The 15,972-nt window shown below is 40.1% G+C and overlaps 1 protein-coding gene across 8 annotated transcripts; it reads left to right on the top strand.

Annotated features, from left to right (window-relative positions):
- The first annotated feature begins 49 nt into the window (after positions 1–49).
- Positions 50–15,851, top strand: LOC108874928 (interleukin-6 receptor subunit beta). 8 transcript variants are annotated; one of them, XM_018663513.2, is made up of 16 exons: positions 50–152; positions 621–658; positions 1,899–2,033; positions 3,852–4,011; positions 5,648–5,829; positions 5,915–6,078; positions 6,350–6,515; positions 7,679–7,761; positions 8,067–8,298; positions 9,328–9,516; positions 9,694–9,798; positions 11,647–11,793; positions 12,501–12,632; positions 12,752–12,848; positions 13,023–13,095; positions 14,040–15,851. In XM_018663513.2, exons 3-16 carry the CDS (start codon positions 1,976–1,978, stop codon positions 14,802–14,804), a joined length of 2,553 nt encoding a protein of 850 aa, XP_018519029.1. In that variant the 5' UTR covers positions 50–152; positions 621–658; positions 1,899–1,975; the 3' UTR covers positions 14,805–15,851. The 8 variants fall into 8 exon arrangements, with proteins under 8 accessions (XP_018519029.1, XP_018519035.1, XP_050934146.1 ...); XM_018663519.2 differs by having other exon boundaries at positions 14,212–14,580; XM_018663514.2 differs by having other exon boundaries at positions 51–152; positions 625–658.
- Positions 15,852–15,972: the final 121 nt, after the last annotated feature.

The following is a 15,972-nucleotide window of genomic DNA, read 5'->3' as shown; positions in this document are numbered from 1 at the left end:
GGGCGGAACCAGTGAGTGTAAACATATATAAAGACTTTTACAAAGTCTATGGGCGGGACTGATGCGTTCACTGAAGCAGGGGTGCTGCTACTTTTGCACTAAAACTGTAGATGGACTCGGTGAGACGCACATGTTGCAGCAAGTTAGCACCGGTAAGTGGACGGGATTTGACTCGAACATTTTCCAGTCATGTGTTAATCTAGTGCCGGTGTCTTTGAGCTGACTGCGACTAAACTCTTACACAATTGTTGGCAGCTCAGTTAACAAACTACCGGTAGTTTATTGTGAGAGCGATTTGACTCAACAATGAAGAAAGAGAGGTGGAACAGTTCCTACCTGAAATACGTGTCTTTTTAATGAGTCAAACATTTCTGATGGTATGTATGGTCTTGGCATTCAGCCGCAAACGCCAACAAACCATTCTACTGATCTTAAAGTGCACTTTTACTATTAGAGATTTGTCTGCATATATATTGTCTTCCTAATCATTCTGTTCCTTTTCATCATTTATATATCTATATCTTTTTTAAAAATCTTTTTTCTACGCTGTTGTTGTTTGCTTTATTTTGTGTTTTTGTCCTTATTTTTGTTGTTTATTTGCTTTTCTGTCTTTGTTTAAGACAGCCTGCCAAGACCCACCGGCTCCAGCTTCCAAAATGTGAGTTTTTGTTTATCTCTGTTTTATGTCATTGTAAAATGAATCTCTATGGGTTTTGGACTGTTGATCTGAGTTAACAGTTTATTAGGTACACCTTTATGATGTCATGCAGTTTAATACAGCAGCCATGCAAGAAATCATTGGTGAGAAGTAACTCAAGTACATTAAATGAAGTACTGTATTGTACAAGTGGGAGGCATCACGACTTTTCAGGGGGAAATACTGTATTTTTACATTTACTCTGATAACCAGCTTTTCAGTGACAATGCATGTTATAGTAAAAACATTACATAAACCAGCTGCCACATGCATCAGTAATAATAATAAAAGGATACGTTCTGACAGAGGCCACTCTCTTGTCAAAGTTTTACTTTTTGCTCTAATACATGCGTACAATTATGAATGCAGTACTATGTATTCCTACTTTAAACAATTCTCCCACCACTGCAAGAAACTGTGCTTGTGAAGCTTGAACTTTCCAGGTTTGTTGACACTGTGGTAATAAGTGGTTGATAGTGAGGGCTGTGTGTGTGCAGATATGAGACCGTTTTTAACTTAGATGTTTTATATTATTACAACTGTGTTGTGTTATATTGTCATTAATTTTTTTATTCACTGATTTCCAGAGGTACCCATGAGCAGTTATAGTTGCTCACAAATAACACACTAGTATCTACCTACAACTACACTACGGAGTAATAATAATAAACCATTTATTAAATGTTTGTATACTGCCTATAAATGCAAAACAGTGGGACTTGAGGTAAAGTGCCACTATGCACTCCAGTACCAGCTACACCTTAACCAGCAGCAGCAAAAATTTTAGATTTAGATTTAGACTTTAGATTTTACAGATACACCTAATAATACAACTGTCCAAAGGTTTCACACTCTGACTTTCAATAGATTGACTCAGGTCAGGCCTGGAATTTTATTTTCATTTTGATATCGGTGACAACCAACATCTTCACATACACAAACACACCACACCCAGTTTGTAAGGTGAGATTGTCTGTCAGATTGTCAAACTGCTTTATTTCACACTGGTTGAAACATTTCCTGTGTTGCAATGCCAGGCAGAAAAGCTGTAAGCACACTGGCATGGGTCTCACAGCAGTGAACATGTTGTAGTGTGTAATGTTTTTACTACACCGGAAGCTATTCCAATGAAATGTTGAAATGTAAGCACTAAATAGTCATACTTTGAGCATCCTGCATTTCCTTTTGTTTAACTGTTCAGCGTGCCGAGTCATCGTGGTGTGATGGGTGAAAGTGAGTGAGAAAGACAGCAGCACCAGGAGAGACCGGTTGGTGTTCATGGAGCGGAGACTGGCTGTGGTGTGGACAAGCCTGCTGGCAGCTGGACTCATCCTGGGTAATGTTCAGAGTCATCTCGCTCTTAATCCAGACCAGAGTCAAACCCGGCACGATGGAGTACCTATGGTTGTTCTGAGTGACGTGTTTGGAGGATGTAAATCATAGGAACAGGATGATTCAATATTTAAATTAGATAATGTCACCAAGCAGGAGAAAGTTAACCACGGTGTGGTTTAACTGGTTGGTCACATAAACTTCTTTCCAGACACTCTGAGGTTAGTCTGCGGAACGGTTTGAAAGTAAACTACCATGCCCATATTTTTTTGTAATGAATAACAATGGAGCTCTGTGGCACAGACAAATAAGCTGAATCAGGTTTTGGGATGCACAGACAGTACCTGTGAATAGGATACACTCATTATTGTTTGTTTTGGTGTTTTCATGAAAAATATAGAAGCCTTATCCTTTAACAGTGGATCAAATAACTAACCGTGTGATAGGGTATCACGAGAATCTGCAGTTGTCCATAGCTCTATGGAGTTTTTTACGCTCTTTCAGCTCATTGTTTTGGTTTTCTGTTTTCCTGTTTCAGGGGGAACAGGCAGTGACAAAGCTCTAAAAGCCCACTGTACATCACCTGCTCAGTACCAAACGACAGAGAGACAAAACTAGCGACTAAAGCTGGTGTGTATAGTGTAGCATTTAGCAGCTAAAGACCTAGATAGGAGTAGGAGTAGGTGGGAAGCAAAACAGGACTAAGAGGAGAGCGAATATTGGACTTTCATTCATCTGTTAGCTGTTAACGTGACTGCTGAAATTAGCAAAAGTCAGCTAATTAGTTCACCTTATCAATCTAAAAGTTGGTGCAATGTTAATGTGTTAATAACTTGTTTCCACTCTTCTCAAGTTTTCAAAACATAAGTAGGTTACACCATGAGAATGATGTTCTAAATTATGAAACAGTGAGGTGCAATGCAACATTTCCATACAAATTACTATGTGTAATGCGCAAGAAGTCTGTGGTAATAACAAACCCACAAAGAATTTCATGTGTGTTTTTTTGATTTTCATAGTGAACATAGGAGAACAATTAACAGCTAAAGAACCTGACATTTTTCCCAGAGCATGTGAAGACCAAAGCAGAGAAAGGGTGAATGTTGGGCTTACCTTCACCAGATGAATTACTCCAAATGAATGCTCTTGTTACTGTGTGTCAGCTTGATGTGTAAACAGGAAAACTAACACATTGGCCTTGTCAAAAAGCCATATATTGTGTTTGTGTTGTTTAGCTCATTGTTGAGTTCTTAGGAGGTATTCCAACATTTCAGATCTAGTATGATCATGCTGACTAATTACACACATACCAAGTGTGAAGCTGAGCCAACAAGGTGGAGCCAGATCAAGGCAAACATCTTGTACAGTCTTGTCTGAGCTTCTGTTCAAACCTCTGGCCAAATAGCAAATGTAGTAGATATAGTAGATACAGTAGATATATTAATATTTGACAAGATAAATTGCAGGCATCTGGCATGATTAAATTGGTTTAGGATGTAATTTGTCTAAGGTTTTAATCATTTCCTCAAGCAAGATGCTAGTTCTGACAGTTATTTAAGTCTTGCTAATCTGTCACCCACTTTTCTTTCATTAAATCTATTTCCTGTTAGTTAAAATAATGTTCTCCACAAATCTTGCATCCTTCATTTGTTTCCAAACCACTACTTGTGCATTTCATAAAATAAACTGGAAAATCCAATCCAAAACCTCCTGCTTTGTCTTAACCCTGAGGACAGCTGTTTAACAAACCAGACAAACTCCAGACACATTGAGCAGTATCTACCTCTTCATGCTGTTAACTCCAGCCTCTCTCCATCTTCAGTCCTGCCTCCAGCCTTGTGCATTACAACCTCCAAGGCCTCCCCCCGCCCGCCTCGGCTAATCGGCTGTGTGTTTGTGAATCGAGGTAACATCACCTGCCGCTGGGAGGCTGGAGACACCCCAACAACAAGCTACACTCTGCTAATTCAGAAGAAGCGTGGGTGAGACAAAACACTCAGCTCAGCTTCAGTTCATTCAAATTTTGTAGAATATATGTACACAAACGGGTGACAAATTAAAGGGAAAAACAAAATACATTTTTGTTGTCAGACTCTAAAAGTCTCCAAAACTTGACTGCACTGGATGGACATTATTCTTCAAAAGATAAAAAGATATTATTCTGTTGGTGGTGGAGACACCATCAAACATCTTGGCCAAAAATTTCCTATTGGTGTTGGCCTGGGATTTGGCGACTGCAAAGATCATAGGAGCCTGCATGATTCACATCATTTTCATACTTATTATCCATTCAGTGGGCCCTTATACCCTGTGTGGAGCATTTGTATAGGCACTATTTCCATTCATTTAGCCAGGTTTTTCCTTCAAAGGGTAAATAAGCATTACTCCGTCAGTTTCCGCAGACCCAAGTGGCCAAAAATCAGCTATTGCAGGTCTAATCAGTTTAAAATTTGTGCTACCAATCACAAGACACAAAAGTGCCAAATCATTTACTGTCAGTAATGAGATACAGTTAATAGAAGGGGCTGACAAACCATTTTAATTTAGACAGTAAAATTTAGGCAGTAAAATATAAAAAACAACTTCCATTTTACTTGTAAGCAGCCTGCAGTTCAGACCTTCTATTGAGCTGAAATAAGCAATTTCCACTCAGTGGCTGGTAAGCAGGAAACAGACTGTCTGATATTGTCTTTGATGTACCTTTGATAATATATATGGGTTTTTTTCATTTTGTTTTATGCTTGTAAAGTAGAGCCTTCTCACACATTCAGTCAGGCATGACCTGGTTGTACCGTACTCTGAAACCCTAACATTTCTACCTTGCAACTAGGATGGTTTAAGTCTAGTGTGATTAAAATATATACTTCAAGAGTGACGAAAGAAAATGCTGTCAGGTTACCTTTTCATGAGAACATGCAGCTTCTATTTTGCAATCCGCAGCAGGTTTAACAGTGTTTATTATAGATTAAAAATGACTGGTGAAATTGGAAGTCCCAGTACAGTAATAGCAAACCGTTGTCTTTTTGCATGTGAGCATATTTGCAAGTTTGTGCCAGCATTATTGTTTGACAATAATACTGTATGCTGCATGCAAACCCTTGAGTTTGTTATCACCTTTGAAATCTGTCGTGCATCTGAGGCTTTGATGGTGAGTTTGGCGAGTTTCATAGAGATACTGAGAGTCACACTGTTCCCACTTCACGATCTGATTGTTGGGTAATATTGTCCATGTTTCTTGCCCAAAGTTGGTTGCGACATGATACGTCAGATTGAGATGAGATGGCAGACATTTCTACAGAGCATATATGGGCAGTTTTGTGATACATGTGTTTGGGTAAGGTGTTTGTGACAGCTCATGCAAATGTGCAAACACGTCTGAAACATGCATAGGCATAACCATTTGCATGACAGAGCATGCATCTATTTGGGTTTGCGGTTTTGAATGAATACCCTTTATTGTCATTATACTAGGAGTACAACGATATTTGTGTCTGTTTAGGGTTAGGGTTAGGTTTGTGTGCTTGTTGACTGTTGTGTCCTTAGGCAACAGTAGGACATTGTTTTTATATATCGGTGTGTGTGAATTTATGTGATTTCCATGCATGTGGGGATGTGCAGACCTGAGCCCTTTACAACAAACAGCTCTCTGACGCCGTTCACCTGCACCACTCCTGACACCAGCTGCACGGCGGATATTGGCATGTCATCTGTGAGGTTTAACTTCTGCATCACCGTCACAGCACACAGTCACCGCGGGGACATATCGTCAGAGCTTCGGTGTCAGCCTGGTAGGATTGAAGGTGAGGCTGTTTCGCTTCTCCCTACATATACCCTCACCTTTCATGTCCTACATCTCTCTCACTTTTCTCTTGCTGTCTTTCTCAGTGATGTTGCCTCCAGTGATTTTGGACGGTGTGGAACCAGTCAGCGGGATGCCTCTGTGTCTGAACGTGACCTGGAGACGCACCTATGCAGTCTTTCCTGTGTCTGACTCTGAAATCAGAGCTGGAGTGCTGAATTCCCAAATTGAGATCACAGCAAAGGGACAGGTTTGTCATTCCCAAATATGCACAAAACTGCACACAACTGCATGAAAGAACATATTAATTTATAAAGGACAGGTGCAAGGCGTGGCATTTTAAGATATCAAAACATGTCTGACAAATGTAAAAAGGCTGTCTGGCTTCTTAACAGTGTATAATAAATCACTGTAAATACTTCTTTATATTAAAATGTTCCACGTAGTACCTTTCGAGAACAAAGACGTAACAAAACAGAATAAAGAAAAAAACATCTTCTGTATTTCTCTTCCCCACGCAGCTTGAAGTCCAGGTCAAAAATGTGACAGTGAAAGCCTACAGCTTCCTGGTTTGTCTCTTCAGACCCGACGCTTCATATGCTGTCAGGCTCCGTCACCGTTACCGGGGCCCGCAGAGCCCCTGGAGCCCATGGAGCAACGCACGCCAAGGAAGGACAGCAGAGGACGGTGAGAGGACACAGAGGCGACAAACGTGTTTGTTGAAGATCTCAGTCACTTAAGTCCTAATTAATGATGAAACCAGTGTTGATTCACACTGCTTTGAATCAGGAGGAGATGATGAAAAAGGTTGTCCTGTATGTGACTTCCATTCAGCAGATGAAGCAGAGAACATCCTGCAAAACAAAGAAAAAACTTCACTCACATTCATACTTTAAAACACTTTAAAACACACACCCCTGCAGATGTCTTCGAACAAACCACCATGTGTGTTTGCCTATGTGCAGATGGGAGAAGCATATTCTCTCTGTTAGAAAGCAGCCCTACTGAGGTGCCCTTGAGCAAGACCTACAGTTTTGTTTTGACCCTGCAACAATGCAACAGAACCAAAGAAGTCTGCAGTTATTATCTTTCTCCATCTGTTCATTTTCTGCCGCACATCTGGGTCCAGTTTGCCATAGCAGCAGGCTAAGAAAAGTAGGGCAGAACATCCTTCTGCCTGGCTATATCACCCAGTTCCCGGGGGATCTGAGGTGTTCCCAGGTCAGATGATGTATATAAACTCTCCAGCGTGTTCAGGGTCTTCTCCCAATTGGACGTGCCTCAAAATCCTCAAGGGTGGAGGAGTCCAGTAGACATCCTGATCAATGACCCAAACTGTCTCCTTTAATGGGAAAGGAGCTTCCTCTGGAGCCCCTTCTAGAGCTCAACCATATTACCCTTACACCATGTTACTTAAGTACTCCCCACAAGAAACACAGAGGTACACAGTGATACCAGTCGTTAACACACATGTGGACTAGATGGGCAAACTCACCCCTCCAGGATCCTTGCAAGACTTAAAAGTTGCCTGGGTTTTACAAACTTGCAAAACATCCATTCATCCATCCATCCCTTAGCTATACCGTTTATCCTTTTAAGGCTTGCAGGGGAGCTGGAGGGACTGGAGTCTATCACAGGGGTGAAATAGACAGACAAAAAACAAAAACATTCACGCTCACCCTACAAAACATTTATGCCTCATTCTTTAACTGTAATTACCACTGCTGTAGACAGCATATGTGAATGTTTTTCTGGATTTCACTTCCTTTGTCTTTGTATTCCCCTAACATGTCCTGCTTTATCTCCTTCAAATTTGATTTTCTGTTTTTCCCCTTCCTTCTGTCTGCTAGCTCCATCTGCAGCACCGGCATTCTGGAGGCAAGTGAAACAGACAGACAAGAATGGGTGGAGATTCATCTCACTGCTTTGGAAGGTGTGTGTATTTAACTGCATGCGAATTTGAGTCATGAGCGTTTCTGACTATCACTTTGAGCTTTACAGATTTACAGTTTAATAACGTTTGGATCGGATTAGTTTTTAATCACCATCTACTCGTGAACTGTCCTTAATTTGTTTTTATGTCTCCCTGAAATTACTCATTTACTGTGCCGCAGTCTGGTTGGAGTTGAGAGCGGCACTGAGATAGCTGGAGAGATCAAAACCTCCATCATCCCACAGCAGCTCACTTCCTCTTTCTGTTTTCTCTTCTCTCTCATGGTTTGTGTTTACACCGTTTAGCCCTTGCCTCACTTTCTGGCCAATGGCAGAGTTCACTTCTATAACGTGACTTGTTGGACAGAGCGTGCTCAAATTCTGAATGACCATGGAAGCTGCAGAGATTTGCACCATGCAAGTACGTCGTGCACCTTGCTCCTCCCTGCCGAACCCTGCTCCTGCACTCTGACTGCCTCCAATTCGGTCGGGACATCACCAGAAGCCCAGATATGGCTCCTTGGAGCCTCCGAGACAGGTAGGGCCTCACTCTATCTCCTCATGGATCACGACATCAAGTTGCAGTCATGGACGCTTTGTTGTATCAACAGGTTTTTGCCACAGACATGTTACAAACTTTGGAGAGATCCAATATAAAATGTGTTGATCAACCATGAGCCTCCAAAGCAGCTTCAGTGCACTTTGGCATAGACTCTCCAAGTCTCTGCAGCTCTACTGTAGGGATTAAAACATCACTCTTAAACAAGTGTTCCCTCATTGGATGTTCAGATAATATAAGTAAAGAGCAGTATCCAGGGGCAAGCAAAGTGTTTGTTGCGTTGCCTCAACTTCTCAAACAATTTCCTTCACACCTTTATAAAGGCTGACAGTGTTCCCAAAACAATCACTCCAGCAATCACGCAAACTTTATGCAAACTTTATGCAGTGATTGGCCACAGGTGCAGAGGCAGGTTCCTTCAAGGTCTCTTGTCATTCTTCAGCTGCCCCTTTTTTTGTGTGCAGTACAATGGACTGTGACAATACGAATGGCTTTGAGGAGAGACTGACTGACAAGTTGCTTTCAGACAGTGAGCAGTTGGTGGTCATTGTTCTGTTTTGAATTGACGCCGCAGCTTCAGGCTACCACCAATCCTATCCACCCAGTCACATCTTGTCGTGCAGCACAAAAGTGTGGGTTGCAGCTGAAAGGGTGTGTCTAACAAGCACAGACAAATGACAACTGTGACTGTGCGCAACCATCCATAAAATTCATGACAACTAAGATAACATAAGACAGACTTTGTTTCTTAAAAGTATGGCCATGCAGAAGAGGTATAAACACGTTTGTCTTTAGGTATAGCTGGATGACACAAAATGGGTTTGTTAAATTTATCACCTGTCTGTGCATAATACTAAAACATAGTGAAAACATACAATACATGCTACATGCAGTAATAAATACTGAAATTGAAATATTCACTTTCTGAAATCAGCCATTTGTTTTTGCTGTTCAAAATCGGACATTTGCTCATGAACACACTTCACAGTTTCCCTTGTTTCTGTACAGAGGCACCTGAACCGAGTTCAATCAGTGTAAGTCCAGTGGATGACCACAACTTAGATGTTAGTTGGAGGGCTCCAGCTGATCGATCAGTGAGTGGATTTGTCGTGGAGTGGTTCGCTGTCAGGGAGAAAAACAGCAGCATCCTACACTGGGAAAAGTTGAATAGTTCCCTTACAACGCTCGTCATTACAGGTAATACCATACATTCAGCAGCCTAATGTGTAAAATATGACATTCCTTTTGCCTTTTTTTGAAATGAAATTATGAAGCAACAGAGAATTAATTTTTTGATTTGTCATTTATCAAGTACAGTTAACCAATGAATGTGAACAGTCACTAATAAGTGCTTTTGATCTTTGTGTTGTTTAGAGGGAGTGAAGCCGATGGAGCTCTATGCTGTTTCTGTCAAAGCACTGTATGGTGAGCGTGGGGCAGGGAAGAACAGGACAATTCACATTTACACACGCCAAGGAGGTACGTGAAGTAATCATCCTGTGGCAAGCTCCAGAACAGCCAAATGTTTGTTTTAGAGCACCTGTGACTGTTGTTTGAATCCTGTGTGCGTAATTACTTCACTGTCAACAAACTGACCAAACAACGAATTAGCCTGTCCCGCAAATGTGTTTTTTTGGGAACATTTGTACACACAGAAGATGTACCTACATCTAGAAAAATCAATAAAGGTCTTTAATTCTTTCCAGATGAGTCCTGAAGTTTTTAGCTAATTTTACTCAAACTGAAGTAAATAGTGTATTTGTTGGGGACTATTTTCAGTGGCGGATTAATATAGATTTGGTGCACACATTAGTGAGCATTTATGACAGCAGGAAAGAATAAAAGCACAATAAACTACTACTGTTACTCTGAAAAACACTTGTGATGGTAGGATTTAATCAGACTGTGTTTCACTTCTGTGGAGTTCGAAGCGATCAGATTCTGGATCAGTATCAGTGCACAGGTATGTTCACTGTTACTAGTTGACCCAGAGTGGATCACGCACTTGGTTGGCAATAAGAAAAAGATAAAATATCACAAATCTAAACTTCTAAAATCTGAATAATGAATAATGAAAACTGAATTATGATTTATAAAATAGTCATGTTGTAACTTGGGTCCTTGCTGTCCCTCTTATCTCTCGTGTTCTCTGTTGTAGCAGTTTGTATAGAGTGCACCATTAGAGGCTTTTTATGTAGTTGGATAAATGGAAGTCAGATCCATAAGGAGCAATCAATGGAGCATGTTAGTCCAGGATAAAAGCTCATGACTTTATCAGCTCTTCGCCACTGATGAGGTGATCATGAGCTGTTGTACTGCATGTATTGACAAACATCTATCTATATTTGCGTGATGGTTTTGCCTTAGTCATCGATACGGAGACTGGAGACTGCCAAGTCAGATAAATGTGACTGACGCGGCATGAGATAGTAAGAGAACAGTCTAAACCTACAAAAGTGCAGGCTTATTGACAGTTATTTGGATCATGGCCAAGATGTTTTAGGAGTCTCAGATTTATTTAAAAATAAATAAATTTTATTTAAAAATCATTCACTTTTGCTTCTATTTCTATCACTTCTTTTCTACCACCGAAGTTAGCATGGTAGACAGCTAGCCCTGGTCCGTCCAACCTTGTACTACTGTTTTGCAATAGTGAGTCACTATAGTGTCCAGTCTGCCCTCAGTCCAACATGAGAGGATGAGGAATGGCGCTAATAATAATAAAAGTAAAGGTAACAATGGCTGAAGCTCTTGATAAGTAAACAGCTGTTGATGCTAACAGTGGCTCTGTAGGGATAGCAAAAGCTTACATGTAACACCTTTAGTTGCCTATACTTACTTTGAAACTCTTTATGCATTTAAACCTCACCATTCATGTACCAACGTTACTCATGGTCCATCGACTGCATTCAGATCACCCACAATATCAAACATTGTGGAGGACGGTGTAGAACAAAACATTGGCAGTAACAGTGCAGGAACATGTATTAAATGATGCTTATGTCCATGAAACTGTTGCCAGAGGGCATGCTGCAGTCACATTATCAACACTCGCTCATTTATATGAATGGTCATCATAGTTTCAACTCTACTCATTTTGCCTTTATTTAAAGCATGTAAAGAACCTCACAGGCCATGATTGCCTCTGTTTTCATTCATCAGACTGGACAGGAACCCCTCGGGGTGTTGAAGCAAAGACAACTTAATCAGATCAGCTGTTGTGAAACAGAGATAAAGATCGAGCCTTGTTCTCACAGCATGTTCTGCTGCTGATCATCATCATCGCTGCCCTTCCTGTTCTTTATCTTATCTCTCTGCTTTGTGCAGTGCCCTCAGCTGGTCCTAATGTAGGGGTGCAGCAGATATCCGGCGGGACAGTGGAGCTCACTTGGAGTCCTGTGCCTGTGGAGCTGCTTCATGGTTTCATCCGCAGCTACACACTGTGCTACGCCGCGACAAACCAACCAGCCAGGAGTGAGTGATACGCACACATATGAACAGCACACACACTCACACACAACCCGCTGTTTGGAGTGGGATAGGTGCAGTGTTACAGGCTGGTTTCAATGACCTCCAGCCCACTTTTATTGATTTAAGGCTTCTTAAGAGAACAGACCATTAATGTTTTTAATCTGATCCATGCTTCTAATGGGAATCTAATAGATTCAGTACTCCATTATAAGTACTTAGAATTTGGTGAGACAGCTGATTGTCCTATAAAACTCACATTTAAAACCTACTATGCATCTTACTCTAAATAACTAATTTAACTACTGAAAGTTAGGTACATTAAGCCTACTAACTTTAAGTAATCTCAAGACTGCTACTCACAAAATGCTAAATTGCGAGTAAGTCTGTAGTTTGCTTCTCATCCCTCTACAGATGGCTTTAAAGGTACATTATATCACTCTTGATCTGCTTCTCTCTGCATATTTTCTGTGTTTTGGCACAGTTGCAATACATTAAATGTATTAACTTAATTCTAAAATGTTGTTTGAGTTTATTAAGACAAGGACAGTGCACAACAGAATATATATCTCAGTAGCTGTTGTATCAAGAGCAAGAGATGCAAAGCTCATAAATATTGTATTCATGATTTTATTATATTTGGGTTTTTTCTTTTGTTTTGTTTTATTTTTTATTAATGTTCTCCAATATTAATACTAATTTTCTTCATCCAGATGTGACTGTGCCTGGTCATGTTCACCGTTACTCTCTGGAGAACCTGTCGCCTGGTAACTACGACATCTTCATGCAGGCAAACACTGTCGTTGGCACCGGAGCAGCTGGGCCCATCATCAATGTTTACATAGGTGAATAAGGGACTCAAGCATTCACACAAAACAGAATCACCGTACCTTTAAAGTAAAAAGCATATATTGCTATATGTTAATTTTTTTATCTGTGTGTGTGTGTGTGTGTGTGTGTGAAGGCCCTGATGAAGTCTCTATAGTGATGTATGCTGTCCTTCCTTTCGTCCTGACTGTGCTGGCGATGGTACTGATGGCCTGCCTGGCACAAAGTAAGATGTAAGTTCTCTGTCTTGTACCAGTGGCACCCAAACACCAAACAACACAAAAACAAACACATACCTTTGTCTTCAAAGCTCAGCATCCTACTTTTACTGTTTTACCTACTTCTGTTTGGAATTAAATCCATTTTCTCTCATTCTATAATGTTTGTCTTTACATATAATTTTGCAGCGTGAAACAGAAGCTGTGTCAGTTTGTTCCCGATCCTTCTAACAGCAGTCTGGCCCAGTGGACCACCTTAGAGGTAACCTGAGTCCTCTCCCATCAGCCCATCTGTATCCTAAATCTGAACATTTGCCTTTTGCTTAAAGGTGTCTAGGCATAATATTTTTAGGGAATTGTTTAGCCTTTTTAAAAATGAAAATATATATTTGTGGAAAAAAAATGTCGCCAGTAGGAACTAGTGGCCTTATGGCAGAGTGCCAAAGACAGGGTAGGGAAGTCTGAAAGTACTGAGTAACATACTAATGACGTAGAAAGCCACTTAAACATAGCCACAAACTATCACTGTGATGCTTGTCATTGCTACAACCTTTATCAATTAGTAAAATAAAAGTTACACTAGACCATTGTTATGAAAATTCTTGTCAGCCGCAATGAAAATGTAAAGGTATAGTATATTAAAAACATACAGATTTACACTAATCACCCAAATAAATTTAATTTATTTTTATTTTACTTTGTCAGTTACAGCCACATGCCTGCTCAGAGGAAGTATTGAGAAAGCAGCAGTGAGAAAGCACTTAAATCTGGAGTCATTATCATTTGGTCTTTTACTACTTTTATTCCTCTTGTGTATTGTGGCCTAAAACATCACATACCACTCAGTTCACCTACATATTTGTCAAAATAAACCTTAACCTTAAAAATACACACTGTGGACAACGGACAATCTATAATGTATAAGTGGAATTTTAAACGGCAGGTATTAGGCAATCCAAGTTCATTAAAGTTTGTATTATAACCACAAGGTGGCAGCAAAAGCAACATTACCACCATTATTGAACCCTTTCTATGGCAACAGTTTTGGAAGCACCTCCACAAACTTTACATGCCTCAATTTAATGCTTAACAATTTCTGATGCTTCTCCGGAATAATGAATGAAGAAACGGAGGAAATTAACCATCTAAAAACATCTCCAAATGCTAAACTGAATGATTTGGCTTTTGTTTTGTTTTTCTCCTCAGAGTATGAAGCAGTCTTCAGTACCAGAAAAGCCTGAAATTAAATTCTCTGAAGTAATTTTGCTCAGTGAAAGTGAGCATCAGAACTCCGACCTGGATCACGCCACCAGCTATCAGAGCATCTGTGATCTCCAAACTTATTCTTCACACCGTTACTCTCCACTCCCCTCTTCAGGGTCTCAGACACCTCAAAACACCAGAATATCAGAGAAGAAATTCAACAGGAGCCCAACCAGAGCCAAGACAACCTCCAACACTGGTCTCTCCTCAAGGCCCTCCATCTACTCTGAAGCCATCATCTCTCAGATGGTTAAAAATTCTTCTGAACCCATCCTGCCTCCTTACCATCACCAATCCAAAGACTGGCAGTGCAGCACTGCCAGCATTAGTGACATTAAGCTGCAGCTAGGTGGAGACAGTGAGCTTTTTGGGGAGAGGAGGGCAGGACCACCACAAGAGGGAAGGAGTGCCACAAAAACCGATTCACCTTCCGAAACCCTCCGTCTTTTTCTGAAACAGCATCAAAGCCCCATTAATTTCTCTGACTTAAGCAGCATCTCTCAGTCCTCTGTCTTACTTTCTCACCCAGCTGGGATCACTTCACCCAAACACCTTTTTTCTCAGACCAACTTTAACTCAGTTCAGCCCGACACCTTCGCTCTCTCCACTGCTCCTTCTGACAATTTTTCATCTTTCCTTCCTCCTGTTTTTGTGGATTTCTCCTACTGTCCTGTGGAATGTGATCCATACATCTCCACTGATATTTGATTTCATGTTAGGGAACCTTCATCATTTTTATGCAATTTCAAATCACAGTTTATCAGAAACACTTTTTTTATTTAATATTTTTTAGCTTAGCATAAAGACTGGAAACCGCACCTTTAAAATGAAACACATGCTTACCTTAAGTCAAACAAAACCTAGCTGTTTGTAGTCTTTATGGTTAGCAAAACTAACCAGCTCCTGGTCATAACCATGGTCGCCATGCAGAAATTAGATTGGTAACAACCAATTCTCAGCGTGTTCCAAGTGTTACATACACTATTTCTTCAATTACATCTATTTTGTTTCAGTTTTTTCAAGTGAAAAAGTCTAAGGGAGGATAAATACTTTTTCTAGACACTGGAGTATTTGTAACTGAGTCATTATATTGTGTTTGATCCATTACAAAGGTTTGAAAATGTATTTTTAACATTGTACTACTATACATATTTAAAATACAGTATACTATATGTCTGAGCCATAACTTAAATGCTGAGGAATGCCAGTAACACAAATTGCTTCTGTACATAGTCTATACACTGATGCTTGAGATGTTTTATATTTCTTTATCCAGTGCACCTTTATTTATGTATGTGCTATTGTACAGGTAAAAGCAATTTTGAAGCATTGTTGGGATGTCTAGTAATGTGTGTGTGTGTGTGAATGTTCATCAGGATCATAAAAAATATTTTGAAAAGAGACCAAATCAACCCTGCATACAAAGACTATAGATTGGCTAACAGTTAATATAATTTTTTTTTCTCCTGTATATATCCATTATTTACCTTTCAGTCAGGGACTCTTTAGAGTTCCATTAGTTCACTCATGATCCTTTGAAAACTCACATACCTCAGATTCAGATTTCTTTTGTAGCTAAACTGCTGCTAGCTGAATTTCAGTCTTACCATGAGCCTCCATTGTAGCAGTGCTTTTAACTGTGATTATGTCAGAGCTGAAGCTCTTTTCAGTTTACATTTTTTGTATGTTTAAGCATTAAAATGTCCACTTCAATTTACGAGAAACTATTTCAACATTAAAACAGTACATATGCTATGTTACAATTCAGTGTTTGGGTTAATTTCTCCTATATAATTTGTGTGGTTAAAGTTGTGTTCTCAGCCAACTTGCTCAGTATGCTTGTGAAAGTTTTTCATAGCAGACCTTTTTGACTTGT

Source organism: Lates calcarifer, linkage group LG19 (genome assembly GCF_001640805.2).
Source record: "Lates calcarifer isolate ASB-BC8 linkage group LG19, TLL_Latcal_v3, whole genome shotgun sequence".
NCBI classification, from domain to species: domain Eukaryota; kingdom Metazoa; phylum Chordata; class Actinopteri; family Centropomidae; genus Lates; species Lates calcarifer.
This window is presented reverse-complemented; position numbering and strand designations above follow the sequence as displayed.